This window comes from Anolis sagrei, chromosome 2 (assembly GCF_037176765.1).
Source record: "Anolis sagrei isolate rAnoSag1 chromosome 2, rAnoSag1.mat, whole genome shotgun sequence".
Lineage (NCBI taxonomy): Eukaryota > Metazoa > Chordata > Lepidosauria > Squamata > Dactyloidae > Anolis > Anolis sagrei.
The window spans coordinates 182,514,150-182,541,489 of record NC_090022.1 but is presented as its reverse complement, the minus strand read 5'-3'; the positions used below and the strand labels follow the sequence as shown (position 1 = coordinate 182,541,489).

Here is a 27,340-nt window from a genome sequence, read left to right as displayed (position 1 = left end):
AGGTGGTCAATCTGATTTTAACTTGACATTTAAAGGAACTATCCAAAGTGCTGAATTTCTTCTGGATCACCATCCTTGAGTATTCTTTAAAAATCCAAATTAAATCCTGAAGGAGATTTACTATCCCATCAACATGAAAGCCACCACCAGCCACTATGTCTACCAATCCCCATCACAGTGAACCAGAGACACAGATTGATAGAGCTGGAATGGGGGCGATGGTGCGATTTAATACCTTGTTCTTTCTTGTTCATATGCAACTAGCTTGCTTGACTCAGGAAAGATAGAGGAGAACAAAGAAAATGATCTCCGGCCTCCAGCACCTCAGACTTACGCTGCAACAGTGGCCAGGCAGAGTTCAGTGCCTTCGCCCTCCATGATGCCAGGTGAGTGCCGGGCTAGTTGCTACATGCTAAACATCTCCAAATGATGGCTGCTCTTTGCCTCAGTTTTAATAACTATATGAAAACATGCACATTGTAGCAAGAAATAGTAATAACATGAAAGAACCTAGTAATCTATAGTTGTCTGTATGGAAACTTAAATTCTTTAGAGTCTGGATCATATTATGTGCCCCCCCCTCTCTCTCTCCTGCTTCCCCGATATGCCCCTGAAATAAATAATACTTTTATTTCTTACTCGCCTCTCCTCACAGTTCACATGGCACAGAGACCGTGTTTAATAGTGTGCTACACTGGAATTGGTGTGCTTCTTTTACCGCTGTCCATTTTTCTATGGTGTTGGAAGTTTCTTCTCTCTGCTTCTCCTGCCTCTTGTGTTCTTCCATCTAATACCTTGTGTTGCCCACTTATCTTCCTCATAGCTATTCTTGTTCCTTGCCTGTGTTGGCCTGCAATTCTCGTCAACGTACGCAACCCCTTCTCAATTGTAGAGATCCTTATTAGGCTATTCAAAGATGGTTTTGTCAGTTCTTTCCTCTACAGCACTGGGTAGTTTTGGGTCTCCTGTCCAAGTACTAATCAAGGCTGTCACTGTTTAGAATGGCAGATTACCAATTTCACACTCTTGTGAATTCTCCATCACCCACCCACCCAGTGTATTTCAGTGCACCATTATTTACCTTAGGTCTATAGTTATACAGGATGAGGCAGCATAACTTCCTTTTTTCAAAACTTAATAAAACCCATTGTATGAATCAGATTTTTTTAATATAATGTAGGCACATACCTAAAGTTTTGTTTTGTGTAGTTTTGAAGATCAAATTAGGTAGGTGACGTCCCCCATTCTCCATACACTGAGTAAACCGATTTCTCGCGTTTGTCATGACTCTTGCCAGCATAGCAGGCGTTATGTTGGCAATTTCTTCCTGGCTGTTGGTCTTCAAATCTTGTAGGGTCCTTGGACGGTTCACATAAACACGGAATTTCAAAAAAAATCACAAGGGGCCAAATCTGGAGAGTGGGCCAGCCACTCCAAATCCGCTCGAAAAGTAGGCCCCAACAGCAAAAGCACGCTCCTGACTGTTCCAACGCATGATGGCGACTGAACTGTGTCAGGACAAAACTTTATACTCCCGCCTCTCAAATGAGGCCACTAGCTCTCCGCTACGTCAACTGACTGAATGGCACGCATTTTAAAAAAGGAAGTTATGCTGCCTCACCCTGTAGAATCAATCTCAAGCTTTTCCTTAGGCAGTCCCTGATGGATTGCAATTCTACTGCAGCCCTTACCCAGCTCCCAAGTTTTTTTGTGTGTGTGCAAGTCGCTTCTGGTATGAGAGAATTAACCGTCTGCAAGGACGTTGCCCAGGGAACTCCTGGATGTTTAGATGTTTTACCATCCTTGTGGGAGGCTTCTCTCATGTCCCCACATGGGGAGCTGGAGCTGACAGAGGGAGCTCATCTGCGCTCTCCCCAGATTCGAACCTGCGACCTGTCGGTCTTCAGCCCTGCCGGCACAAGGGTATAACCGGGGACTCCCAAATTCCATTATGGTAACAACTTTTGATATGGCAAAGGGTTGTTTGCTGGGCTGATCTTCTAGTACAGTTCCTCATGTTGTGGTGACCCCCAACCATAAAATTAGTTTTGTTGCTACTTACTTCATAACTGTCATTTTGCTCCTGTTATGGATCGTAATGTAAATATCTGATATGCAGGATGTATTTTCATTCACGGGACCAAATCTGGCACAAATATGCGATACACCCAAATTTGAATACAGGTGGGGTTGGGGGGCTGAATTGATTTTGTCACTTGGGAGTTGTAGTTGCTGGGATTTATAGTTCACCTACAATCAAAGAGCATTCTGAACCCTGCCAAAAGTAGAATTGGGCCAAACTTTCCACACAGAACTCCCATGGCCAACAGAAAATTCTGTGTTTTCTGATAGTCTTTGGTGACCCCTCTGACACACCCTTGCGACCCCCGCAGGGGTCCTGACCCCAGGATGAGAAACACTATTCTCGTAGGAGATAACACAGGAGTGGCACATGCTCTAGTTTAAGGTTGTTCAGCAGTTGCTTCACATGTCTCATGAATAAGTAAACCTGCCCTCGAGGTACGATAAATTAGCAATAAAAACTCACACACTTTGAAGATGAAGCATGCTTTGAAGATTACACACCTTCTCCAAGTGCCAGTGCTATTACTACACTCCCTAGTCAGTTTTTGCCTTGTCTTACATTGAATTACAAGGTTTTTTTTCTGGATTCATATTTACCTTCCTTTTCTTCTTAATCTTGGTTATTTGTCATTCATCTTGTTCTCAACTCTCCTTGTCCTGGGCCCTGCCTGGAGTGTTACCTGTCGGTGTTGTACTACCTCGAGTATCTGGAGTGTATCCTCTCTTCATTTGAGTTAGCTGGTGCACTGGGTATTTCCTTCAAAGTAGCCAGCAGTGCTCTTTTACTAACAGGATTTGAAGTCAAGACAAACACTAGTCCAACCCAACCTTTTCATATATCTTTATTCGGCTTCTTTGTTCTTTCCTCTGCAAACATTAAGGATGTTTTTTTCTGGTGTTCTTAAGAGAGAGAAAAAGCCTTTCACGCTGCTATTGCAAATATTCATGAAAGCTCTTGTCTGAACTGCATTATTCATTATGGAAAGCCTGGGGCTCCTAACATGAAAGCGACTACATCCTGTATTGTCCCAATCTAGTGAGGGGAGCATTAACATATCTTCCCAACCCTTTCATTTCCCCTTGAAAACCCTGGAAAGGGAAAAACGTATTCTTTGGTTTAATTTCATTCAATCTATTGCAGGCTATTCAGAAGATGGAGGAGCCCTCCGAGGAGAGATTATACCCGAGCACGAATTTGCCACTGGGCCCGTGTGTCTGGACGATGAAAATGAATTTCCACCCGTGAGCATTAGGAGTACTTAAAGCAGCGCTGTGGGCTTTGCGTTGAGAAGAAAGTGTTATAGCCCCCTTCTTCCAATAGATTAGTCCCTTCCTCTTCTTTTGCAGCCCGTGGCAACTAATCCTGTTGGGCCCTTAGATGGGTAGAGAACTTGCACCTTCGTAGGAGAAGGTCTTGAGGAGCAAGACATGTACAAACTTGTAAAAAGTATTGTAACGCTTACACTTACCAAAGGGTTCCTGTCAAGAGACTGACCAGGGCCCTGCCTATTAATACAAAGCAGTGATGCTGGCATCCCTGACTAATGATCCCCGATTGGTTCTTAGACAAACCATCTTTGCCTTCTCAAGTAACAGTAGCTCTGAAAGACGTTTGCCACTCCTTGTGATATGTTGAGCCTGGTGTGTTCAGATGGAGTGAGCAGGACAGAGGAAACTGGCACATGGTTTGTAGCCCTGAGCAAGAGAGCAGCACTGAAAGTTCCCAACCCAGAGCAGCTTAAGGCCTAGGTGTTCACTCTTTCCCTCTTGACCTTGCCAGTGCTTTTGGTGGTGGCTGCACCATTGGTATGGGCCCTGGTGAGAGGAAATCCTCTTGGTGGGCATGCATTGGGGAAGAGGGGACAGGGGGCACCACTCTGAGGGCAGATTCAGTGAGCACCAGTGCCAGGGAAGATCTGGCGGGTGGCAGATCACAAGACAGAAAAAACGCGAATTACAACTCCCAACTTTGTAGCTCCCTGTTATTGGAAGGTCTACCGATTGAGTTGTCTTGCTTCTTTACAAGGATTAATTTATTACTGGGGACCTTTTTCTTAAAGAAATGTTTTTTTCCACGAGATAACTTTTTCCAGTCTGTTACCTTGCAGTATCTCTTAATCCATACTATTTATTTTCTAAATAATTGTCTAAATTGTATCCCTCTGAAAGGTAGCGGGGGGATGCTCTGTGTTTCCATAGCCAGTTATACGTATATACTAGTTTAGAGTGAGAGAAGAAAAGTATTGGGAACTTGGCTAGGAAATGGGGAGGGTTCACATGCTAAAGGTAAAAAGTGTCTCAGGAGAATCATGTTTTCCTGGCTCCTTCCCAGTGGTCCCATCCTCCTTGTATGGGTTTTGCACTACTGGAGTGACACTAGAAGCTGCCACAAAGACCTGGCGGCAGTGCCACTTCTGGTAAGTGTAAATTTGCCAGATGTATTGTGTGGTTTCTTGGTCCACCACTTTCCTGCACTGCTTTTGCTGCTGCTTGCCATTCTGCTTCACTTTCTCCTTCTGATGCAGGTTTTAGTTTTGGTATTAATTAGTTGTTTAAGCTTAGGAAGAAAAAAACAGACCTAAGTCCAAAGCTATTGTCCCTGCTGGCTAGACCAGTATAAGATTTCTACTTCTATATAAATAAAGTAAATAAATAAATACTCTGATGCTCCACGAAGAAGCTGTTAATCCGGCCATCTCAGCTACACAAAACTAAAAAGAACGGAGAGAGGGAAGAAGAGTGAGATATTTACAAGTGTGATGTATTGGTGATTTATCTGTTGTGACTCCAAGCTTGTTATATTACCTGTCTGCATAGAGCAGTGGTTCTCAACCTGTGGGTCCCCAGGTGTTTTGGCCTACAACTCCCAGAAATCCCAGCCCGTTTCCCAGCTGTTGGGATTTCTGGGAGTTGAAGGCCAAAACATCTGGGTTGAGAACCACTGGCTTAGAGGATGGTTGGGTTGTTGAGGCAACACCTGTCCAGATGTGATCAGCGACCTCTTTTGAGGCCACAAAGAAGCTCCTGCAATTATGGCTTGTTTTATTGACTGCCTCAAGAGACGATTCCTTAGCCTTTGCCTTTCCCTGAGAGTCCTTGCCACATGTTTACTTTTCATTCATGGTCCAAATCATTTGGTTTTGGTTGTTTTCTAAATTCTTTCAAATATTGTGTGGATCTTTTGGTTTGGGAATAAAATACTTATCCAGAGAAAATTATATCCTGGAATATTGTAGCATTTTTGTTTCTGAAATCATGAGTACATTGACATGCAAAGTGCTATTGTTTTTTTGTCTGACATTAAGGAGAGGCTAGAACTGGATTGCAGTGACTCCATCCAGTGTTCTACCCCATAGATTTCAGCAGAGTTGGCACTTGAAGAGATTTCACATCCATATCGGATGAAGTATTTACTGTAAGCTTCATGTTGTTGACTGAGCCCCTTTTATTATCATGGCTGTGTTTCTGGAGACGAGCCTCATTTGAACTTTGAGGGCTGCAGGTAGCTGGGCATATTATGTTTCTGTATCCAGAGATGCTGGAATTAAATGGAATCGTAATCTGACTTCCATGTTTTATGTTATAGGCTTGTTTTTCATTAGTGGTGACGATATGGATACTTTTCTCCTTCCTGGCATTGCTTTTCAAATGACAAAATTGCAATGTTAGATATTCTGCAAGGCCTAGGAACTGTCACCAAGCAATAATTGCCATTTCCCAATCACTGTATTTCTATCTATTTCTAAACAATACAGAAAGCAAGGTTAGCCTTGTCACTAGCAGGACTAGTGCTATATCCTTGTGCTGATTTGCCATTTAAATTTGACTTTATAATTGGCAGGCTGAATAACTAAAACTGCTGGTAATATAGGGAAGGCTGGGAGGAACAAAGAAAAGGGCAGAATTGTGAGAGTGTGTTGATAGCATGCTACATTTGTCAGGAAGATAGTCACATTCAGCAAAGCCCACAAAGACTGGTTTTTGTAAAGCCTGAGGCCCCTTCTACACTGCCATATAATCCAGATAATCAAAGCAGGTTTTTTTTGTCGTGTCAGGAGCGTCCTGTTGTGAGAGAATTGGCCGTCTGCAAGGACGTTGCCCAGGGGACGCCCGGATGATTTTGATATTTTATCATCCTTGTGGGAGGCTTCTCTCATGTCCCTGCATGAAGAGTTGGAGCTGATAGAGGGAGCTCATCCGCCTCTCCCCGGATTCGAACCTGTGACCTGTCGGTCTTCAGTCCTGCTGGCACAGGGCTTTAACCCACTGCGCCATCGGGGGCTCACATTATCTGCTTTGAACTGGATTATGAGTCTACACTGCCATATAATACAGTTCAAAGCAGATACTCCGGATTTTATATGGCAGTGTAGAAGGGGCCTGAGTGGTTTGACATCTGTTAATGGACAGCAGCCCTTTTGCATCTGATGCATCATGTTCTGCACCAGAAGAGAGCAGTGGTCCACAAAAGCATATAGTTTATTAGTTTGTTAGTTTTGATAATAGGTGTTATTCTCAATGATCATACTCTCAAAACAGCTGAGAAGACTTGTGCCTTGATTTCATCTAGAAATTTTTTCCCTGTGCACTTCTGCAAGGCATTTGCAGAAGTGCACAGAGATGGGCCCTTTTCCTCCCACGGCTCTTAGTCTGACTTGTTTTGCTTGTTTTACTAGTGACAGATGTCAGCTAATGTCCTTTGGAGCTACATGTCCTGGCTGGATTGCTTTTTCTTCCATTTCTTTATTTAATTCCATGGGACTACATTTAATGACGTTTCAAGTGACTTGCAGTTATAACTCAAGCACACTATTCATTCTTAAAGCCCGTCTTGATTTCTGAACAAGGTCCCAGATGGGTAGTGACTCTAGTTCACTCTTGAGGCAGAACATTCCCGTTAAGGATAAAGGACAGAAATTATTCTCAGGCAACCTGTGGGCTTTCTGGAAAGGAAAACAGTCGCCTGACATTTCCCTCCCTGCTGCTTCCTTTGCATGTGCGCACAGCTTGTTTACCGCACACCATGCTCAGCAGCACATTGCTGGGAAAAGTAAGGCCCTTCTGTTTTGATTTTGGTAGATAATCTTGTGCCGTGGAAGCCAGATGGACAAAGCGAAGAGGTCATGAGGAGTGGCAAGCAGCAGCGCAGAGCAGCGGATGGGAGGTAGTTTGGAAAATAAAAAACAAGAGAGGGGCTTTTGGAAGAATCCATATAATGAGGATTTTACCACGGGTGCTCCCTTGTGTTTGTTCCTAGTGGACCCTCATTGGCCACTTGTGTATTTACTCAAACTGCGGTGTGGCTTTGGTATCCATGTACTGTATGTGCACATTGCTCTCTCTATGAGAACCACCGTGTAAATGTTAACCTGAATTTTATACACATACCTGCCCTTTTCTAATTTATGTCATGTATAAATGTACCTATAGAAGAATCCAATCTTTATCTTTGTACAGTATATACATACTATTTTACCCATGCAGAATATTTTTGCAGTGACCTATTAGGAAAAGAAGAGTACCCCAACATACTGCGTTGGAGCTTTGCTGGAATACCTCTTAATAAAAGCATCATGATGTCAGCAGCCATTGTTCTCCGCCTGTGTTCATTCAGATGGTTCGGAGATTTTGAGTGGGTTTTACAAATGCAAATGCTGAAAATTTGTAGACGGGAATCTTTTCTTCTTTTGGGCTGTGCCAGCCACGACCTCAGTTGCTCCTTTGCAGAGATTTGCACACAAATTTCGTTTAGAGGTAAAATGGGAAGAGCATCTTTTGTTTCCCAAACAGGTTATGGACTCTCATGATTTGTCGTGTCACGAGCGACTTGAGAAACTGCAAGTTGCTTCTGGTGTGAGAGAATTGGCCGTCTGCAAGGACATTACCCAGGCCGCCTGGATGATTTTATGTTTTTATCATCCTTGTGGGAGGCTTCTCTCTTGTCCCCGCATGAGGAGCTGGAGCTGATAGAGGGAGCTCATCCACCTCTCCCCAGATTCGAACCTGCGACCTGTCAGTCTTCAGTCCTGCCGGCACAGAGGTTTAACCCACTGCGCCACAGGGGGCAGATGACAAGATGAAACTTGTAAGCAGTTTAGTAAAGGCATATTTTTAAGAGTAAACAAAATAAGGACACTTGTATGTACACCATCAGAACTCTCTCCATTTTTTGGATCTTGTGGTTTGATTTCACCAGATTGTTTGATGACTCCAATTGTTGGAGCATTTTAGCTATGGTTTAAACATCTCAGGTGCATTATGATACACACATAACTGTGGTTAAGTCATGCTAAATGTGACAGGGCAGATGGACTAGGCTTCCATTTTTGGTGGCCAGAATCCTGTTTTCTGCTGCAGCTGCGAGGAAAGTTGGCATTTCCTGGCACAGTGCATTTGCTTCTGGTTAATTTGAGAGACCTGAAGGTTTCGTGAAAGATGACTGGAGGGTGATGGCAACATTTCTTTCCTCACTTGCATAACAGATTATTAGTAGCAAGGGGGAGACCAGTATCTGGGAGCTTTCCAGCTGTCACTGTATATCCAAAGATGGAAGCACTGCTTTCTGGAACTGGAGTGTAGATAGATATATAGCTACAGACTTACATTTCTCTGGTTCTCAGGAAGCCTTAAAACAGGTTTGCACAACATACAGTCTGCTGAGCACTGCGGCTCCATTCCACCTCCGGCCTGAGGCTTCCACCTGTTGTAAAAAGGGAGATTGTCCTGCTCCCACATGCCACATCATGGCCACCATCACACAGAGTAGAATTGGAGAGAGAGAAAATGACAGTGTGCACCTTGTTGCAAATGCTCCTACGAAGGAGGGAGGGAAGAAAAAATTGAAGGAAAAGAAGGAGGAAGGGAGCAAAGGAAGAAAAGGGGAGGGAAAAAGGAAAGGAAGAGCAAGGAAAGGAAGGAATAAAAAATGGAATGAAAGGAAGGAGGGAGCAAAGGAATGAAAAATAGGTAGGAGTGAAAGGAGGGAGCAAAGGAAGAAAAGAAAGAATGAAAAAGGAGAGATGGAGGAATGAAAAACAGGGAGGGAGCAAAGAAAGGGATATCAGAAAAAGAGTGAAGGGAGAGGGAGAAAAGGAAGAAAGAGGAACAGAAAAGGAGGGAAGGAGAAAGGGAGAAATAAAGAGTAGGAAAGAGGAAGGAGAGGAGGAAGGAAGGTAGGAAAGAAGGGAGAAAGGTCAGTAGGAAACAGGGAAGGAAGAAAATTAAGAAATAGAAAGGATGGGAAGTGGGGAAAAGTGAGGAAAGGAATTCAGAAAGTAGTGGTTTGAACCTCGTACTATAGTTCGGAATCTACTGGGTGCTTTTGGGCAACTCACTCTTTAATAATAATAATAATAATAATAATAATAATAATATAAATAAATTAAACTTTATACCCCACCACCATCTCCCCAAGGGGCTCGGAGTGGCTTACATGGGGCCAAGCCTGATAACACATAAATAAACAAAAAAAAAGAGCAATAAACAAAAAACAATACAATTAATACAATTAATATAAGTCACATATAAACAATAAAACACAAAGATTTAAAAACCTATGGCTGGGCCGAATGTAATAGTTTAGGATTAAAAACAAACAAACACTGGGCATGAACAAAGGTAGGATATATCTGGTAAGAGGGTTTTGAAAGAAATGAGGGAGTGCAGAGGAAGACAAAGGCCAGGCTCCTCTGAACTGGACAAGAAAACTCTGTTATAAAGTTTCCCTAAGTCTGAAACGACTTGAAGGCACACAACAATAATAATCCCAATTAGTCATTAATTATACCATACTTGGGAAGTGAGGTGCTGAAAGACTATTTGTGCCCCCAAGAGCCTTAGCCTGTCTAATTTTGACCCCTTACTTTTCCCAAGTTGTGCAGGCCTGCCTTAAAAGTTTCCCTTGCCCACTTCTTTAAAACTTGAAGGCTTCCTGGTATTTTACCTCCCTGGTACTTCCTCGCTTCAGTCCACTGCCTCTCAGCATTCTTCCAAGGATGATGGACAAGAAGTCTAATGGCACCGACACAGCAGGTGTTGTGGGTTGCAGCAAGGTGACACTGCTGGGTCGTGAGAGTAATCTGCAATAGATACATTGTCCATAGCAATATCCTGAAGTATGTCTTGAAGAGCCTTGCTCACACCTGGCAAGACAGTCCTGTACTCAGGAGTGTGAGGATCCAGGGGTTGTGCCTCCAGAACATCCTGGTGTAAGTTAAAAATGAGAGGGGGTTGGTGCTGCTGTTCCTGTCCAATAATGCCGTCGCAGGCTCTGGCGCCACCTGGGAAAAAGTCAAGTGCAAAAGTTTGAGACTGGGATCTCATGACAACCAATCCTGAAGCTGCATCTTTATAGTTGCAAGGAACAACATCCCTGAACACTGGTGGGTTGGACAGACACATGTATAGTTCAGCTCATCACATAACTATGAGTGCAAAAACTGACCAAGAGTGTATTCATTGGGCCAATACTTGAAAATCAAAGTGTAGGAACACTTATTGTGAGCCTTCATTTCTCACCTATGAGAAATGTTTGAGGACCGGGACATCTGTAGGGATACCAAGGTGCTTGTTTATAAAGCTATTGTCCTCCCAACCCGCTATATGCCTACAAGATGTGGACTGTCTACAGACATCACATGCAACTCCTGGAACGATTCCATCAGTGTTGCCTCTGAAAAATCCTGCAAATCTCTTGGGAAGACAAGCGGACAAATGTCAGTGTGCTGGAAGAAGCGAAGACCAGCAGCATTGAAGCGATGGTCCTCCGCCATCAACTCCGCTGGACCGGCCATGTCGTCCAGATGCTTGACCACCGTCTCCCAAAGCAGTTGCTCTACTCTGAACTCAAGAACGGAAAACGGAATGTTGGTGGGCAGGAAAAGAGATTGAAAGATGGGCTCAAAGCATGTAACGTCTGTAGATAGTCCACATCTCGCAGGTGTATAGCAGGGTTAGGAGGACAATAGCTTTATAAAAACTCTGGCATAGACACTGAGAACTGGGAAGCCCTGGCCCTTGAGTGCTCCAGCTGGAGGTCAGCTGTGACCAGCAGTGCTGTAGAATTTGAAGAGGCACGAATGGAGGGCGAAAGAGAAACATGCCAATTGGAAGGCACATCAAGCCAACCCCAACCAGGACTGCCTTCCACCTGGAAACCGATGCCCTCACTGCGGGAGAACATGCAGGTCAAGAATAGGGCTCCAAAGTCACCTACGGACCCACCGCCAGGACACCGATCTTGGAAGACAATCCTACTCAGACAACAAGAGATCGCCTAAGTAAGTAAGTAAGTAAGTAAGTAAGTAAGTAAGTAATGATGCCCATGAAAGTCAATGTGAGGATTCTTTCCATTATAGAGTTCTGACACACTGCAGAAATATTTTAAAATACTTGTTTCCCTCTTGTGTTTTTATAACATGAGCAGGTATTTAATGAAACTGGATTCACAAGTAGAACATACTTCAGCTAATGCAATAGCTGCACAATATAGGATTAGCACATCTGCGACTACAGTGGTCAATCCACAGGATAAGTTCATGGTGGAGGAAGATCTAAGTTATCCTGAGGACATACACAGTACACAACCTCACAACCATACATCCTTCACAGTCATACATCCCCAAATCCAAAACAGGACTGTGTTACGATTCAACAGGGATTAATACAGTCAGAATACCCCCATTTCTATTGACATGGCACTTTGCTACCTTTGCAGAAAGGAGAAAAATTGGAAAATGTGTCTCACTCTGTGGGCCATATTAATGAGAAAACTGCACTAGAGAACAATAATGGATTTCCCACACATTGTTCACACAAAGCCCACATTATAGTGATGAGCTTATGGGAACAACAGATTCGGAAGCAAGCTGTTTTATAGAGATCTACACTTACTGGAAACCCTATCCAGTCACAATGGAACAGGAACATTACATACCCAGAGAGGTCTTCTGGAGTTCATGGCTTCTCCTATGTCAACGTTGATGACTGAAACTCTGTTGGAGTGTTCTTGTTTAACTTTTGTATTCATGATCCTAACATAGTCCCTAGTTTAGGGTACTTAGGAACCATGAGTTTTCCAATCAAAATTTATTGGGTGGTAGCTGTTGTGATCAAAGAGGGTCTGTTCCACTATTGCTGATTGAAATTCATGTGAGCAATCTCTGACGTGAGTAGGAATTGTAACAAGGACCTTCCTAATATAATGGAGATTACTCACAGAAAAGGTGGGACATCAGTCATCAGCTACCCAAACAACAGGGAAACAGACTCCTGACCATAATCGATGCATCCTAGTAAGGTGAGAGGAGATCAGTGTCATTGTTTAGTTGCGTAGCTATGGTGGTCACACAGTCATAACAACCCAACAAGGACTATCTTAAATTAATGTAACATTTATTTGCAATTAGCACTTTCCCAAGTTCCCAGATTTGTCACTATGCAGATAATTATGCTTGTAGGTGTCCTGATATTTGAACACCCACACAAGAAAAACCTAATGGGTGTACTGTGTTGTCATATAACACGTACACCCATTTTTAGTGTGCATGGAGAGAATAAAAATACTTTGCCTTCATAAGCTTTCCAAGACCACATCAACATATATTTTCTGAAGAAATTGTGACTGCACCTGAAGGCGGATCTCCCATTTTCAAAGGAGGGAGAGATGCCCGAGAGAGCTGAATCATCCCTGCACTTCCATCTTCTCTCCTTTCCACCTTCTCTCCTTTCCACCTTCTCTCAGGTTCGCTCCTTGGATACGTCTTTTTTTGTGCAAAGATGGGCAGCCCAGGGCCCTCCAGATGTCATTGGATTTCAATTACTTACGTAGGTGATCCCTTGTAGTCCGAGGATGATGGTTCTCCAAGTGCAGTGTCCTGGCAGTGGGTCCGTAGTTGACTAGAGCCTTATTCTTGATCTGCATGTTCTGCAGTGAGGGCATTGGTTTCCAGATGGAAGGCGGTCCCAGTTGGGGTTGGCTTGTTGCGCCTTCCTCTTGGCACATTTCTCTTTCGCTTCCCATTCGTGTCTCTTCAAATTCTACAGCACTGCTGGTCACAGCTGACCTCCAGCTGGAGCGCTCAAGGGCCAGAGCTTCCCAGTTCTCAGTGTCTATGCCAGAGATTTTAAGGTAAGGCCTCACAACCTCTGAGGATGCTTGCCATAGATGCAGGTGAAATGTCAGGAGAGAATGCCTCTAGAACATGGCCACACAGCCCGAAAAACCTACAACAACCCAGTGATTCCAGCCATGAAAGCCTTTGACAATACAAATTAAAACAGTTAAAAACAAAGGCACCTCTGCTCTGTTTCAGTATGCTGTGGGGTTAAATTCTTACTTTTTGTGTGGATGCCTCCCATCTCTTACGAAACCGAAAGGAACAGACACATTAAAAAAATTCTTATCTTTTCTCTGAATTCTTTTCTGGGAAAAGGGTGTGGAGCAGATGCAGACAAAGAGTGAGAGATGCATCTGAAGATTTGACTGTGTTTTGACATTGCAGGAAGATGACTGCCTTTATTCATATCACACTATTTTCAAGAGATGGAAGATTTTTTAATAAACAAACTTAAACACAGCCAACAAATCTGGATAAGCAACCAACCTGTGAGATAAAATGCCTTGTACTGGTCCAGCCGAAGAGCCTGTATCTCTCCATATTTTCCAGCTGCCCCACTGTTGGGATGGAACAACGTCTAGAAGAAGGAATGGTTCAGAAGATTAGGAATTGGTCTTTTCTTGGTGGAACATGTGGAAATGCACATTGGTTGAAACCATGCCTTGAAGGCCCCAGCCTACATCCAATTACAATTCCCAGATGGAGTAAACTCACTTTGGGAAACTAATAAATGGACACTTGTACCATTTGATTCAACCAATTTCCTCTAGCTGGGGCTACTATTTAGATACATGTAGTGTGTACAGTCACCTTACCTCTCTTTATACCATATCATCTCAATAACCCTCTTTGACTAAGACTCAATAATAGGACAACAAAATAAACATGCCTACACAGTCAAACTCTTCCACTTGCCTTTGGTCTCATTTCTCTCCCCACCCATTTGTGGACAAAGATCCACTCAATTCAACACAACTTACTTTTGATGAGTTGTCTATGGCAGGGACGGGCAAACTTTTTTGCCTTGGGGCTGAATTGCGGGCCTGGCTGGGAGGGAGGGGGACAGGGATGCTTGCCCCATCCTTATGCTGGGAGGAAGGCGGGACATGTGGCGACTGCCCCGATCCTCCTCCCCCTCGATCCTCAGGCTGTCCTCTTGGCATTATGCCAGGAAGAGGGTGTTAGGATTTGAAAAACGACACCATGATATGGTGGGTTAACTGGAGAGAGTTTGGCTGAGTGTGTCAGGGGCTAGGGTTCTGATTAGCTGGCTGCTGAGACCAACGGTTCTAACTGTCATTCTGCCATTTGTTCTTTCTTCTGACAGTGAAGACGTGGCTGGCTGCCAACTATCTTAAGGACGGATCATTTTATAGCATGAGGCATATTTTAAACACGATTTAAAAGGGCTATTTTATTTCTCTGTTCCCTGCCTGTATTCAAAGAGGCTGATAACTACATTGTTACCCTATATTCCGGGGTATTACTTTTTAGGCATGTAAAACCTTATAAAATTTTGGGGGTCGTCTAGTACGCCCGGTATAAAATGAAAATAATAATAAAATTACAGGGTTGTTGTAGGTTTTTCGGGCTATATGGCCATGGTCTAGAGGCATTCTCTCCTGACGTTTCGCCTGCATCTATGGCAAGCATCCTCAGAGGTAGTGAGGATGCTTGCCATAGATGCAGGTGAAACGTCAGGAGATAATGCCTCTAGACCATGGCCATAGAGCCCAAAAAAACCTACAACAACTCAATAATTCCGGCCATGAAAGCCTTCGACAATACAATAAAATTACATACTATGGCTGCCTTGGCCTCGGGCTCCCCTCCTCCTCCTCTGCCTTGGCTCATGGCGGCCTCCTGTGCAGGCTCCCGTCCTTCCTCCCTTCCTGGTTGCCTTTCTTGCTCAGGCCCAGGCCTCTCCTTTGTTGGCGGCTGGGCCCCTGGGCTGCTTCCCACACTGCTCAGGCCACTCTCCTTTCTGGCCAGGCCTCGCAAGAAGCGCCTCTTCTCCGGTGAGACAACATTGTCTCGTGGAAGAAGAGGCGTTTTGCGCAAGGCCTGGCCAGGAAGAAGAAGAGCGGCCTGATCAGAAGGGCTTCCAGCACTGCTCAGGCCGATCTCCTTCTTCCTGGCCAGGCCAATGTTGTCTCGCCGGAGAAGAGGCACTTCTCACGAGGCCTGGCCAGGAAGATGGGGAGCGGCCTGAGCAGCACCGGAGGCTCTTCTGGAGGTGGCGCAGGAAGCAGCCCAGAGGCCCGAGGACAGAAACCAGCTGGCTGTCTTAAACGGCGAGTATATCCCCAACTCTCTATTTTGCATGTAAAAGTTGGGGGTCGTCTTATAGCCCTAGTCGTTTAGTACCCTGGAATATACTGTTTGAACCTTTGAAGCAAAGTAAATATACTGTTATTTGTTTCCCAAGCCTGAGTGAAATTTTATTATACAGCAGGATATACATTGGTTTAAATCCTGTGGTAAAGCTTCTACTTACTCCACTTATATACATTTACCAACCCTCACGAGGGTGAGACAGGTGGTGGATGAGAATGCTTGGGGGGGGGGGATCTCAACCACCACATGCCTTCTTTGAGATATCCTCCCGTCTTAAGGATGGGGCCACTTGCACTATCCTTATGCTGGGAGGAGGGTGAGACATGTGGTTGAAAAGAGCACTCCAGAGGGCTCTTAGATGCTGCATGCCTTCCTCCCCCGTCTTTTTGGCATTAGGACGTGGTGGACCACTGTGTCCTTATGCCAAGAGGACAGGGAAAAAGAAGACCTGAGGTAAGTGCCCAGGGGGCTGCATCTGGGCCCCGGACTTTAGTTTGCCCTGATCTATAGTTATTTACTTCATTTCTACCCCGTTCTCCTTAACCCATGGGGGTTAAGAACTCAGCGTACATCATACATCTAGGCAAAATTCAATGCATTGTCGAAGGGTTTTGTGGCCGGAATCACTGGGTTGTTGTAGGCTTTTTTCGGGCTATATGGCCATGTTCTAGAGGCATTCTCTCCTGACGTTTCGCCTGCATCTATGGCAAGCATCCTCAGAGGTAGTGAGGTCTCAGTACCTCTGAGGATGCTTGCCAGAGATGCAGGCGAAACGTCAGGAGAAAATGCTTCTAGAACATGGCTATATAGCCCGAAAAAACCTACAACAACCCAAAATTCAATGCCTCATTATGCATAAACAAATAAAAAATATAAAGTCAATAGACATATAAATGCACATTAAAACCTCTAAAACCTCTTAAAATATACACATCTGCCCTTATTCAATGATTACAGTGTAATAAAATTGGGAAAAATATGTTCCTGGTTTGAAAATGTTATATCCTGTTTGATTGTGCACTTCAGAAATTTTGCATTTGTGGCTGCCATAAAACTATGTTAAATTGGTTGAGACTCTATGAGATATCCATTGCAAAACTATAGCCAAATGTGCTGCAGGATGTCCCACAAAAACAAAGTTTTTACAGTTTAATATACTTTTTCCATGTCTTCATGATAGGACCATTTAGGAAATGACATTTATAACCCAGGAACAAAAATCGTGTTACATAGTGTTATTAGTCTCAGCAATCAGTGCCTCCATTCTGGACACACTACCACTTTTGTATAGAAGACAGGCAGGGGTTTGTTTCAACTTCGCTCTCTGTCATGGAAATAAATTTCTCACTTTCAGACACCTAACCAACCCTATCTTTTTCTGGCCCAAGGCTAGTCAAGCAGGATCTTGTTCTTAATTTCTGGGGTTTTTTCCCCCCTGCACAGTAACTCATGTTCAAATACTTGTGCCACTACAACACAGCCGTAAATCTGTTTGTACAAATCCAGCTTCTCTGTGAATTAGGGCGTTCTTAAAAAAAGTCTCCTTTCCATTTTCACAGGTGTGTGTCTCAGACAGGCATTCACCTTGGCACGGTCAAACCAGAGTTGTTACTGTTTTCAGCTTGCTTTCCCAACCACTGTCTCTTCTCAGCCGTTATTATTATTATTATTATTATTATTTATTTGTACCCCGCTACCATCTCCCCAAGGGACTCGGTGCGGCTTACATGAGACCGAGCCCAACAATACAACAATAAAACAATAGCAACAATAATACAACAATAAATAAAGCTCATAAACAGAAAATAGCAACAAACATTAACAATAACACAGTGATGTTTAAAACCTATGGCAGGGCCAAATGTACTAATTAAAAAATTAAAAAATAATGCTGGGCATGACCAGGTGACATATAAACAGGATAGACATTTTGGAGAGGGATAGAGCATGCAGACAATCCTAGATCACTACTAAAGTGCGTTTAAGGACATATTGCTGGGAGTTTCCTTACTCTGGGAAGGCACACTGGAACAACCACATTTTCAGGCTCCTCCTAAAGACTGCCAACGTTGGAGCATGCCTGATGTCCCTGGGGAGTGAGTTCCAGAGTTGAGGGGCCACCACCGAGAAGGCCCTGTCTTTCGTCCCCGCCAATCGTGCTTGCGATAGAGGTGGGAGCATAAGCAGGGCCTCTCCAGATGATCGAAGAGATTGTGTGGGTTCGTACACAATGATGCGGTCACGCAGGTAGGCGGGTCCCAAACCGTTTAGGGCTTTGTAGGTAAGCGCCAATTGCGACCGTACCTCGTGAAGGCGGATCTGGCCAGGGTGGTCCATGCCTTAGTCACCTCCAGATTGGACTACTGTAATGCACTCTACGTGGGGCTGCCCTTGAAAACGGCCCGGAAATTTCAATTGGTTCAGCGGGCGGCGGCCAGGTTGTTAACTGGTGCTCCTTACAGGGAGAGGCCAACCCTCCTGTTCAAGGAGCTCCATTGGCTGCCGTTCATTTTCCGGTCCCAATTCAAGGTGCAGGTGCTTACCTACAAAGCCCTAAACGGTTTGGGACCCACCTCCCTGCGTGACCGCATCTATGTATATGAACCCACACGATCTCTTCGATCATCTGGAGAGCCCCTGCTTGCGATCCCACCTGCATCGCAAGCGCGCTTGGTGGGGACGAGGGACAGGGCCTTCTCGGTGGTGGCCCCTCGACTCTGGAACTCACTCCCCAAGGACATCAGGCATGCCCCAATGCTGGCAGTCTTTAGAAGGAGCTTGAAAATGTAGTTGTTCCAGTGTGCCTTCCCAGAATAAGGAAATTCCAAACAATATGTCCCAGATGCACTTTACTAGAGATCTAGAATTGCTTGCACACTCCACCTATCCCTAAAATATCTATCCTATTTCACCTGATCATGCCCAGCACTTTTAAAGATTTTAATTATTACATTTGGCCCTGCCACAAGTTTTACTGCACTGCGGTGTTATTGTTAATGTTTTTGCTTGCTTATGAGTTTGTTGTTATTGTATTGTTGTTGTTGTGTTTTACTGATGTATTTGGGCTTGGCTTCTTGTAAGCCGCACCGAGTCCTTCGGGAGATGGTACCGGGGATTATTATTATTATTATTATTATTATTATTATTATTATTATTAAAGACAGAAAGATAGATTGGTAGGTAGGTAACCAATGTGCATAAATACAGTACAGCGAGCCCTTGGTATCCACTGGGTATTGGTTCAAAAACCAGCACCACAACACCACCACAGATACCAAAATCTGTGGATGCTCAGATCCCATTATGTGCAGTGGCATCATAAAATGATGCCCCTTATATAAAATAGGAAACAACTCAAAGAGCCTGAGAATCTGTGAAATGATGGGCAACTACAGCAGGGAATGCCTACACATCAGCAGAATGGCTTGCTTTGTTGATTTTCCCCCTCCATAATATTCTTTATCTGTGTCTGGTTAAATCCATGGATTGCAGCATCTATGGATATGGAGGACTGACTCTACCAGTCTCTGATACATTAGACAACAAAAAATAGCCTGTCTCCTACATCTGAGTGCCCAAGAAGCACGACTATACGCTCACCCTCTGCAAGTAGTTAACTGATGTCCAGATATAATCCTACGGGACAAATCCACATAACAAAATGGATGCAGACCCTAGTGTTCCTGAGGACTTCTACTTATGCCAGGGCTCCCATCCTGTCATCTGTGAGCAGGGCAAATACTACATTATAGACTAGAAAGGAATGAGTGTAAGGCCCCGCAATGTCTCTTGTCTCTGCCCTCCAGCGCTCCAGCATGACTAGTGGCCTTGACGTCTAAGAGACCTTTATGAGGTTATACAGGGTCAGCTAGCAAAACAGAAGGTTCACAGTGGCATCGCCTGAGAAGCATAAATTGTCTTTTCACCCCTTTTCCTGGAATGGCAAATTTCTCCAATGACTCAGGGACACACTCAGTTTCCTCTAGGAAACCCAACCAGGCTGAGTCAAAATGCCCCCATGTTTCCAGAAGAAAATTATGAGGATGCAGATGGTTAGCATTCAGCCCTCTAATCTGGACCACATGTCATTCCATCGACACATGGGAATATGTTTTTCTCTGGCTATTCTGAGATACAAACAGCACACATATAAACCGTATTTATGCGTATATAACGCACCTCAATTTTGAAAGCATGCATTGCCAAAAAGAAAAAAAGAGATTTGTTGTTTAATGTAATGCACAGCATTCTGCTGTCTGCCTCAGTACAGACAACAGGCAAGGGGAAGCCGTGCCCCTCCATCAGTCCAAGGCTGGCCTCACAGATAGACAACAGCTTACCAACTAAGCTCTCATTCACAAGGCCATCAAAACAAAGGGAGAGGGATTTTTTGGAGGGGGGGGGGTATTCGAATTTGAAAAAGTAAGGTTTAGAAGTTATATTAAAAGTAAAAAAAATGAATCAAGAAAATAAATATAGAGTAGAAACACAAAAAATGCCAAGGAAAAAAGGAAGGAAGGAAGGAAGGAAGGAAGGAAGGAAGGAAGGAAGGAAGGAAGGAAGGAAGGAAGGAGCGAGGGAGGGAGGGAGGGAGGGAGGGAGGGAGGGAGGGAGGGAGAGAAGGAAGGAAGGAAGGAAGGAAGGAAGGAAGGAAGGAAGGTGGGTGGGTGAAAAAGTCGATGATCTCCGATCTATTCTTATCTGTCCAAAAAAAAAAAAACACAAGCTTTACCTTCTAGGCCTCCCAATGTTGACTCCTTTCTCAGACAAAACAACCCCTTCCAATTATTCTTCAAAACTCAAAATTTCTAAGTCCTTCTCCTCCCCATGCAAAAAGTGAAAAAATGTTCTCAGTCTTTCAATTTTTCCCCAATGTTCCTTCTTTTAATAAATAGGTTCATTTCTCCATCTCTGCCAAGTCCCTCATTTTTATCATCCAATCCTCTATTGTTGTTGTTGCTGGGCTCTTCCATTTCTGCACATAGTGCAATCTGGCTTCTGTGATCATATATTGCAACTGTCTATCATAGTCATTCATATCACTCAGATTAAATAGAAAAGGTTGAGGTTTTAACAGGGTATTTTCCCCCAAGACTTTCTGAAAAATCTTATGTATTTAAAGACCTCATCAGATGACCAGCACAACTGGTGGCAGCCAGCAGTGGCACTGCTCTTAAGGGCAAGGCATGGAGGTGGCCGTTTTACCTCACCTCATTTTGCTCTGCTTTGCCAGCCGGCCAACAATCACATAGAAAGAGGTGCATGTGCACTGTGTACGGCTTCCCTCTGCCACCAAAGCCTGGAGCCGACAACATAGGAAGCCTCCCATGTTGCCAGATCCATGAGGGGAAGCTGCACACACTATGCGCGCGAGAGCCTGCATGCCTCACCCTTCAAAGCAGCAGGTGGTGCAGCAGGTTAAAACACCGAGCTGCAGAACTTGCTGACTGGAAGGTCGGTGGTTTGAATTCACAAGACAGGGTGAGCTTCTGTTGTCAGCCCCAGCTTCTGCCAACCTAGCAGTTCGAAAACATGCAATAGGTACCGCTTCAGTGGTAAAGTAACAGCGCTCCATGCAGTCATGTAAGCCACATGACCTTGGAGGCGTCTACGGACAATCAACCTAAGTTTGTATGCCTTTCAAATAAAATAAAACATAATTATTTTTACCAAACAGTAGCTACTTTTTGTGTTTTATAGATAGATAGATAGATAGATAGATAGATAGATAGATGTTTTGAAGTTTTCTTTTGATTTGCTTTCTCGTTCTGTGCCTCATGCTTTCGTTTGGATAGTTTTGCTTGAAGTGGGAAGTGCCCTAGAAATGTTGTGGTCCAGACTTATTTTTAAACACTTGCCTAGTCACCACAGGCAACCAACAATTGCAAGCAGAAGGAGGGATGGAGTTCTCCATTCCTTCACTGAACTCAAAATAGAAATCAAGCACATTGCTTGCAAAACTCTTTGGAAGAAGATGTAGGTAATCCCTCTTTGTAGATCTACCTCTAGCAACAAAATGCCCTGGGCTGCTCCCAATTGTAACTATTCTTTATTAAGTACACAATGATGAAGAGAAAAACCTTTCTCCCTTTGATCACTAGCTTCCTCTTCCCCACAGAGTGGATGGAAATTAGATATTCCTGAACACTTTTGATGGGAGTGGGGCTGAGCATCTGGACACAGTGAGCATCAAGGGATATTGGATATCAACACTAGCAATGCAAACAGCTGTCCTTGTCTCATAAACAAAACAGGAACTAGCAGTCTTAATAGCAAATAACACAGAATATTATCTCCCCATCCGAGCAAGTACTCCAAGAAATCTATGAATAGTGTTTTTCTAAGTGGACAGTGATCACTTAGAAAAACATTAAACAGTTAACACCAAAAGAAAACTCATAGTAAGTGTTTTCACATATAGATCACAGTTTGCATGCAAAAGGAAGCTGCAATTTCCTGTTACGGGAAGCCTTCAGACTGCAGGCCCCATCCAGTCCTCTGTAGGACACTCGGGCAGTCTCACCTGCTAACCTTTGGGTCAATCTCCTCTTTTGAGATCCTACCATCTCTCCCTTAGCTACCGCTTGTTCAGTCCATTACTAATCTGGAATTTTCCAATAGCTGATCAGCTCTGTATATGCATGTTCCTATAGAAGGAGAATGGCTGACTGCATGGATGGAGAGGCCATTATTTTTCTCAGTGGTAATGAAGAGGAGATGGGAAAAGATAACTGATAGCCATTATGAGATTTGAACTGGTGACTTCCAGCTCCAAGCTTGTCATCTTAAACATTTTTTATGTTTCTCAGTTCTTGTGGGTTTTTTCGGGCTATAGGGCCATGTTCTAGAGGCATTTCTCCTGACGTTTCGCCTGCATCTATGGCAAGCATCCTCAGAGGTGAGGTCTGCTGGAGCTGGGAAAAAAGGGGTTTATATATCTGTGGAATGACCAGGGTGAGACAAAGGGCTTTTGTAAATTGGGCTAGGTGTGGATCTTTCAACTGACCACCTTGATTAGCATACAATGGGCTGACAGTGCCTGGAGCAAACTCTTCTTGAAGGGTGATTAGATGTCCCTGCCTGTTTTTCCCTCTGCTGTTTTTGCTGTTGCAATTTTAGAATTTTTTAATTTTTTAATACTGGTAGCCAGTCGGTGAAAACAAGACCTGGGGCTGACTGTAGCTCAGATCACGAACTTCTTATTGCCCAATTTAGAATAAAACTAAAGAGATCAGGGAAAATACACAGACCAGTTAGATATGATCTCACTAACATTCCTAGCGAATATACAGTGGAAGTGAAGAACAGATTTGAAGGACTAGATTTAGTAAACAGAGTCCCAGAAGAACTATGGACAGAAGTCCGCGACATTGTTCAGGAGGCGGCAACAAAGTACGTTCCAAAGAAAAAGAAAACCAAGAAGGCAAAATGGTTGTCTGCTGAGACACTGGAAGTAGCCCAAGAAAGGAGGAAAGCAAAAGGAAACAGTGAAAAGGGGAGATATGCCCAGTTAAATGCGCAATTCCAGAGGTTAGCCAGAAGAGATAAGGAACTATTTTTAAATAAGCAATGCATGGAAGTGGAAGAAGACAACAGAATAGGAAGGACAAGAGACCTCTTCCAGAAAATTAGAAACATTGGAGGTAAATTTCAGGCAAAAATTGGCATGATAAGAAACAAAGATGGCAGGGACCTAACAGAAGCTGAAGAGATCAAGAGAAGGTGGCGAGACTATACAGAAGATCTGTATAGGAAGGATAACAATATCGAGGATAGCTTTGACGGTGTGGTGAATGAATTAGAACCAGACATCCTGAGGAGTGAGGTTGAATGGGCCTTAAGAAGCATTGCTAACAACAAGGCAGCAGGAGACGACGGGATCCCAGCTGAACTGTTTAAAATCTTAAAAGATGATGCTGTCAAGGTGATGCATGCCATTTGCCAGCAAATATGGAAAACACAAGAATGGCCATCAGACTGGAAAAAATCAACTTATATCCCCATACCAAAAAAGGGAAATGCGAAAGACTGCTCCAACTTCCGTACAGTGGCCCTTATTTCTCATGCCAGTAAGGTAATGCTCAAGATCCTGCAAGGAAGACTCCAGCAATACATGGAGCGAGAGTTGCCAGATGTTCAAGCTGGGTTTAGAAAAGGCAGAGGAACGAGAGACCAGATTGCCAATATCCGCTGGATAATGGAGAAAGGCAGAGAGTTTCAGAAAAACATCTACTTCTGCTTCATTGACTATTCTAAAGCCTTTGACTGTGTGGATCATAATAAATTGTGGCAAGTTCTTGGTGGGATGGGCATCCCAAGCCACCTTGTCTCTCTCCTGAGGAATCTGTACAAGGACCAAGTAGCAACAGTCAGAACTGACCACGGAACAACAGACTGGTTCAAGATTGGGAAAGGCGTACGGCAAGGCTGCATACTCTCACCCAACCTTTTTAACTTGTATGCAGAACACATCATGCGATGTGCGGGGCTGGATGAATGCAAAGCTGGGGTGAAAATTGCTGGAAGAAACATTAACAACCTCAGATATGCAGATGACACCACTCTGATGGCCGAAAGCGAGGAGGAGCTGAGGAGCCTTCTAATCAAGGTGAAAGAAGAAAGCGCAAAAGCCGGGTTGCAGCTAAACGTCAAAAAAACCAAGATTATGGCAACAAGAATGATTGACAACTGGAAAATAGAGGGAGAAAATGTGGAGGCCGTGACAGACTTTGTATTTCTAGGCGCAAAGATTACTGCAGATGCAGACTGTAGCCAGGAAATCAGAAGACGCTTACTTCTTGGGAGGAGAGCAATGTCCAGTCTCGATAAAATAATGAAGAGTAGAGACATCAGACTGGCAACAAAGATCCGCCTAGTCAAAGCCATGGTATTCCCTGTAGTCACCTACGGATGTGAGAGCTGGACCTTACGGAAGGCTGAGCGAAGGAAGATCGATGCTTTTGAGCTGTGGTGTTGGAGGAAAGTGCTGAGAGTGCCTTGGACTGCGAGAAGATCCAACCAGTCCATCCTCCAGGAAATAAAGCCCGACTGCTCACTGGAGGGAAAGATACTAGAGACAAAGTTGAAGTACTTTGGCCACATCATGAGGAGACAGGAAAGCCTAGAGAAGACAATTATGCTGGGGAAAGTGGAAGGCAAAAGGAAGAGGGGCCGACCAAGGGCAAGATGGATGGATGGCATCCTTGAAGTGACTAGACTGACCTTGAGGGAGCTGGGGGTGGTAACGGCCGACAGGGAGCTCTGGCGTAGGCTGGTCCATGAGGTCACGAAGAGTCGGAGACGACTGAACGAATGAACAGCAGCCAGATTTTGTTCATTTTCATGGTTTCTTCCTTTCTGTTGAAATTGTCCACATGTTTGTGGATTTCAATGGCTTCTCTGTGTAGCCTGACATGGTGGTTGTGAGAGTGGTCCAGCATTTCTGTGTTCTCAAATAAAATGCTGTGTCCAGGCTGGTTCATCAGGTGCTCTGCTATGGCTGACTTCTCTGGCTGAAGTAGTCTGCAGTGCCTTTCATGTTCCTGGATTCTTGTTTGGGCGCTGCGTTTGGTGGTCCCTATGTAGACTTGTCCACAGCTGCATGGTATACGGTAGACTCCTGCAGAGGTGAGAGGATCCCTCTTGTCCTTTGCTGAACGTAGCATTTGTTGGATTTTCTTGGTGGGTTTGTAGATTGTTTGTATGTTGTGTTTCCTCATCAGCTTCCCTATGCGGTCAGTGGTTCCCTTGATGTATGGCAGGAACACTTTTCCTCTGGTTGGATCTTCATCTTTACTCTCGTGGCTTGTTCTTGGTCTTGCAGCTCTTCTGATGTCTGAGGTGGAGTACCCATTGGCCTGTAAAGCCCAGTTTAGGTGGTTCAGTTCATCTTGGAGGAGGTGGGGTTCGCAGATTCTTTTTGCACGGTCTGCCAAGGCTTTAATGGTGCTTCTTTTTTGACTTGGGTGATGGTTGGAGTTTTTATGTAGATATCTGTCTGTGTGTGTGGGTTTTCTGTAAACGGTGTGACCCAATTGTTGATCTGGTTTACGGATGACTAGGACATCTAGAAAAGGCAGTCTTCCTTCCTTTTCTTTTTCCATGGTGAACTGGATGTTTGGGTGAATGCTGTTAAGATGGTCCAGAAACCTGTTGAGTTCTTCTTCTCCATGGCTCCAAATGGTGAAAGTGTCATCCACATATCGGAACCATATCGTGGGCTTTTTGGTTGCTGTCTCCAGGGCTTGTTCTTCAAAGTGTTCCATGTAGAAGTTAGCTATGACTGGGCTGAGAGGGCTCCCCATAGCTACTCCATCTTTCTGTTCGTAGAATTCATTGTCCCACTGAAAGTAACTGGTGGTGAGGCAATGGTGAAACAGCGCCGTGATGTCTTCTGGGAACCTCTGGTTGATGAGTGCCATGGTGTCTGCAACTGGGACCATGGTAAATAGAGACACCACATTGAAGCTGATCAGTTTGTCATTTGTATTTGGTTTGAGATTGCTGATTTTTTCAATGAAGTGGGCTGAGTCCTTGATGTAGTGTGTTGTGAGCCCAATGTGACTTTGTAACTGTGCAACAAGAAATTTTGCTAGGTCGTATGTGGGGGATCCAATGGCACTCACGATGGGTCTGAGTGGGGTGGAGTCCTTATGGATTTTTGGGAGTCCATAAAGCCTGGGTGGAAGGGCTCCCGATTTACATAGCTGCTGTCGTATGTCAAAGTTGATTGAGGAGTTCTTAATTAGAATGTTGGTTTTTCTGGTTATTTTGGAAGTTGGGTCTTGCTTAAGTTTTCTGTATGTAGTAGGGTCCAGGAGTTTTCTGATCTTCTCCTTGTATTGTTCTATATGCATGATGACTGTGGCATTCCCCTTGTCTGCTGGCAGAATGAGGATATCAGGATCTGAATTTAGGTCTCTAATAGCTTGTCTTTCCTTCCTTGTGATGTTACTGGAGGGGAGTTTTGCCTTTTTCAGGATCCTTGCTGCTTCCGCTCGTACTTCTTCTGCTTCTTCCTCTGGAAGGCGATAAATTGCTGATTCGACATTGGCAATAATGTTTTCTACTGGGATCCTGGTGGCGGTTACAGCAAAGTTTCCTCCTTTCGCTAGTATGGATACTTGGTCTTCAGAGAGTTGTCTGTCTGTCAGGTTGATGATGGTCCGTGATGTATCCAGTTCTGGTTTCGGCTGCTGCTTTTGTCGTTTGTGGAATTTTTGTTTTTGTCTGTTGGTGTGGACAGCCATGTTTTTCTCCATTTTCCTGTAAGTGAGGTTGTCTATTTTGTCCCAGTCCTGGGAATTCATCTTCTGGCTGATGTTGATATGGAGATGCAGCAGTTCCTTATCTGTGTTTGCGAGTTCTTTGCGGATGGTGTGAATTCTCTCTCTTAAGAGGTTGCGTTCCAGGCGGTCATAGATCCGGTGAGCCTGTGGTGTTTTGAAAGTCCTTTTGGCTGCAAGAAATTGTGGGATGGTATCTGTGTCTCTGCAGCGTAGAAGGAAAGTCAGGGAGCACAGTAGATGTGCTTTCCTGGTCCTTAGTTTTTCCAATTTCCGTGTGTCTTGGAACAGTTTCTCCTTCGACAATACATTTTTTATGTTTGCGTGTGCGTCAGGACCGACTTGACTGCAAGTTGCTTCTGGTGTGAGAGAATTGGCCATCTGCATGGACGTTGCCCAGGGGACACCTGGGTGTTTGATGTTTTACCATTCTTGTGGGAAGCTTCTCTCATGTTCCCGCATGGGGAACTGGAATTCTCCCTGGATTTGAACCGCTGACCTATCAGCCAGCACAAG

At 44.3% G+C, this 27,340-nt stretch overlaps 2 protein-coding genes across 6 annotated transcripts in view; one reads left to right on the top strand and one right to left on the bottom strand.

Moving 5' to 3' along the window:
- Positions 1 to 7,670, top strand: part of WIPI1 (WD repeat domain, phosphoinositide interacting 1) — a 54,726-nt gene extending 47,056 nt beyond the window's left edge. Inside the window, exons 11-13 of the mRNA XM_060763041.2 lie at positions 265 to 386; positions 3,227 to 3,327; positions 7,165 to 7,670. Of these exons, the coding sequence (XP_060619024.2) occupies positions 265 to 386; positions 3,227 to 3,327; positions 7,165 to 7,212 (271 nt within the window). The 3' untranslated portion in view covers positions 7,213 to 7,670. The remainder of the gene's footprint in view (positions 1 to 264; positions 387 to 3,226; positions 3,328 to 7,164) is intronic.
- Positions 7,671 to 9,629: 1,959 nt separating this feature from the next.
- The window catches only part of ARSG (arylsulfatase G), a 151,121-nt gene continuing 133,410 nt past the window's right edge, over positions 9,630 to 27,340 (bottom strand). For all 5 annotated transcript variants that reach the window (XM_060763062.2, XM_060763054.2, XM_060763059.2 and 2 more), the window contains 2 exons: positions 13,689 to 13,779; positions 9,630 to 10,364 (listed from right to left, as the gene is read on the bottom strand). In XM_060763062.2, coding sequence (XP_060619045.2) covers positions 10,096 to 10,364; positions 13,689 to 13,779 — 360 coding nt within the window. In that variant the 3' untranslated portion in view covers positions 9,630 to 10,095. The remainder of the gene's footprint in view (positions 10,365 to 13,688; positions 13,780 to 27,340) is intronic.